The sequence below is a fragment of the Ciona intestinalis genome, unplaced genomic scaffold (genome assembly GCF_000224145.3).
Source record: "Ciona intestinalis unplaced genomic scaffold, KH HT000811.1, whole genome shotgun sequence".
Taxonomy (NCBI): domain Eukaryota; kingdom Metazoa; phylum Chordata; class Ascidiacea; order Phlebobranchia; family Cionidae; genus Ciona; species Ciona intestinalis.
The window spans coordinates 1-2,606 of NW_004191132.1; the positions used below are offsets into that span (position 1 = coordinate 1).

Below are 2,606 nucleotides of genomic sequence, written 5' to 3' on the forward strand. Positions count from 1 at the left end.
TTACCACAGATGTAACTTATTTATCCTCGCATGGTGGGGCAACGACAGTTGTTATAACACGGGTGTTCTGTTTCATACACGATACACCTCGTATTTGCTTATCTGCTTATATATTACACAATAACACCCTTATTATATTCACTTGTTACAATATTAATAAACGTTTGCAACAACAACAATATTTATAAACGTTTGCAACAACAATAAAACTATGACAAGCCCAGTAAAACAAATTACAGCAAGTAAGATACTTCAACAACACACACGCTGACACGCTTATTGATAAATATTTAATTTGCTCTAACAAGTTTGTGAATTAAAACCGTAGCCTGCATACCCAGCCTAAACAAATCTGCATAAACTTAAGAATTATTCTATTGAAAAAACGGGCATAATAATTCTGAATAATGAAATATAACTTAAATAAAAAAACACTCTTAATAAACAGGTTACAATTATTTTGGATTATTCGGGTATTTCCCTATATTTATAATAGTCCCGAATAAAAGCTTAACATAAATATGTTATAAAAAATGCTTTTAAGTCCCCGTCGCAGTAGAACAAGCCAGAGTCGTATAAACACCGAGTAGTCCAACTGCCGTCTATGTGTGCCCAAAATAGAGCAAAAGTGGTGACTTTGACAATGGGTCTAAACAAACTTGTTACGTTTTGTTTGTGTTTTCCTTCTGTGGGAAGGTGTAAAACAGCTTCTATTTACCTTACCAAACATTTTTTGGAAAAAATATATAATTTTAGCCGCGTTAAATGACTAAAATGTCGCAAATCAACCGCTTCTAATTCTAATTTTTGACTTTTTTTTTGACACAGAAAACAAATAGCACATGATTTTTACATTTTTCAACCTTTAAATTTGTTTTTAGGCGCAAGTTTTTCTGTAATTTACCGAAAAACATACATTTTCCATATACCAACTGTGTAATTTTGGACCCAAATTGCCGTTCAATTTGTGTTTTACGTAACAATGGGTTGGACTACTCGGTATTTCTATGGCTCTGGAACAAGCTACAGTCTGCAACTTAAAAGTGATGCCTTACTATCATAAGAATTGTTAAACTCATACGCCGGGAATATTTGTTCATAAAACAACCAATGATCGCAATGTTTGTCAACGTGATTTATTTATAGTTAAAGCAGTGATCATGTACTTTTTGTATTTTTACGCTGCTGTATGCCAATTCATTCAAGAATTGCTAATTTCATACGCCGACAATATTTGTTCATAAAACAACCTATAAAACGTAAACGTTACATCCTTGCGTGACAAAGCCGTAACTCAGAGTAATACAGTAGGGTGGGGAAGATGGGACACCTTTTTATTCTATTTTCTCGTCCCATTTAGTAGTGTACATATAACGCGGAACTGTACAAGCAAAATAAATGTAAAGTTATTTAACGGTGAAATATAAAGTTATTTATTCAACAAATATAACATGGGTCATATATACTGAAGACTTTGTGCTTTAAGTGCGAAAGAAAAGGGCAGAGAGTTGAGAAGACGGGGTGATGTGAGAAAAAGCTAAATGACATCGTATGTGGTCTAAAAAGAAGAGAAGTTTCTCGTTTAACCATAGATATGGTTTAACTTTTATAAAATAAAATATCGCTGAGTTAGATACGTGACGTTATTCGTTGGTATCACGTGTTTCGACACGTCACAATCGCCTATTGGTTCGATTCAAATGTGACGTAACCATCGTTGGAGTCGTGACGTATCGGTTCAAGATACTCCCCTTGTTGTGGGGGAGGGGGTGCGGTGACGTCATGCTGCGCTTGATTCCGTTCGTTTGTGATGTCATAGTATTGACGTGTTGGTTCAAGATGCAGCTCTTGTTGTAGGGGAGGGGGTACAGTGACGTAATTGTTTCTAAAACAGAAGTTTAATTAATTGTTCGTCGCGATAACTTAAAACTTAATTCTAGCAACTTACATTCGTTTCTTACAGTAAATTCCAATAATAAATACGACACTCGTTCCAACAATACTTCCTAATGAAGACATGACGACATGGATTGTTGAGAATTCACCCGATGTCTTCATCTGTTCTAGTGGGTCATTGTTTGTTGTTGTTGTAAAGGCCCTTTGTGTGTCTGTTAGTGTTTTGTCATACGTTGCTGGTTTGCCGGTACTCTGTGTGTCTGTTGTTGTTTTGTCGGTACTCTGTAAGTTTGTTGTTGTTTGTAGTTGGGTCGTTGTGTCTTTTTCTGAGTACAACGACGTCATTTAGTTATTATTTTTCTTAAATTATAAACGGAAAACAGCGCCAAGAATTCCCGCCAAAATAAATACGTATGCGCTGCATATTTCCAAAGACCTTATACTCAACGCGCAGGTTATCCCGCGGCACATCGGTTGCAGAGCATTGATTGAGCACGGTAGAGGTCATATAGATCTTTTTTCGTCAAACAGTTGTTCTTGTTGTTGTTTTTTGTGCGACTTTTTCCGCACTTGTCTCAATTCTTAATTCTAGCATTTATTCTTTAATCTCTTGATTGAAATCAAATCATAATATATGTTTATAATTTTTAGACTAAATTTTCACATTTAAAACCGCATAATTAGCGTGTGGCCGTCCGTCACGTGTGTGT

At 35.5% G+C, this 2,606-nt stretch overlaps 1 protein-coding gene across 2 annotated transcripts; it reads right to left on the minus strand.

Moving 5' to 3' along the window:
* Positions 1-1,485: 1,485 nt before the first annotated feature.
* On the minus strand, positions 1,486-2,256 carry LOC104266046. Of its 2 annotated transcripts, XM_026839726.1 has the most exons (3): positions 2,162-2,256; positions 1,949-2,113; positions 1,486-1,885 (listed from the first exon to the last, which is right to left on the minus strand). In XM_026839726.1, exons 1-3 carry the CDS (start codon positions 2,239-2,241, stop codon positions 1,684-1,686), a joined length of 447 nt encoding a protein of 148 aa, XP_026695527.1. In that variant the 5' UTR covers positions 2,242-2,256; the 3' UTR covers positions 1,486-1,683. The 2 variants fall into 2 exon arrangements, with proteins under 2 accessions (XP_026695527.1, XP_009859727.2); XM_009861425.3 differs by having other exon boundaries at positions 1,949-2,256.
* Positions 2,257-2,606: the final 350 nt, after the last annotated feature.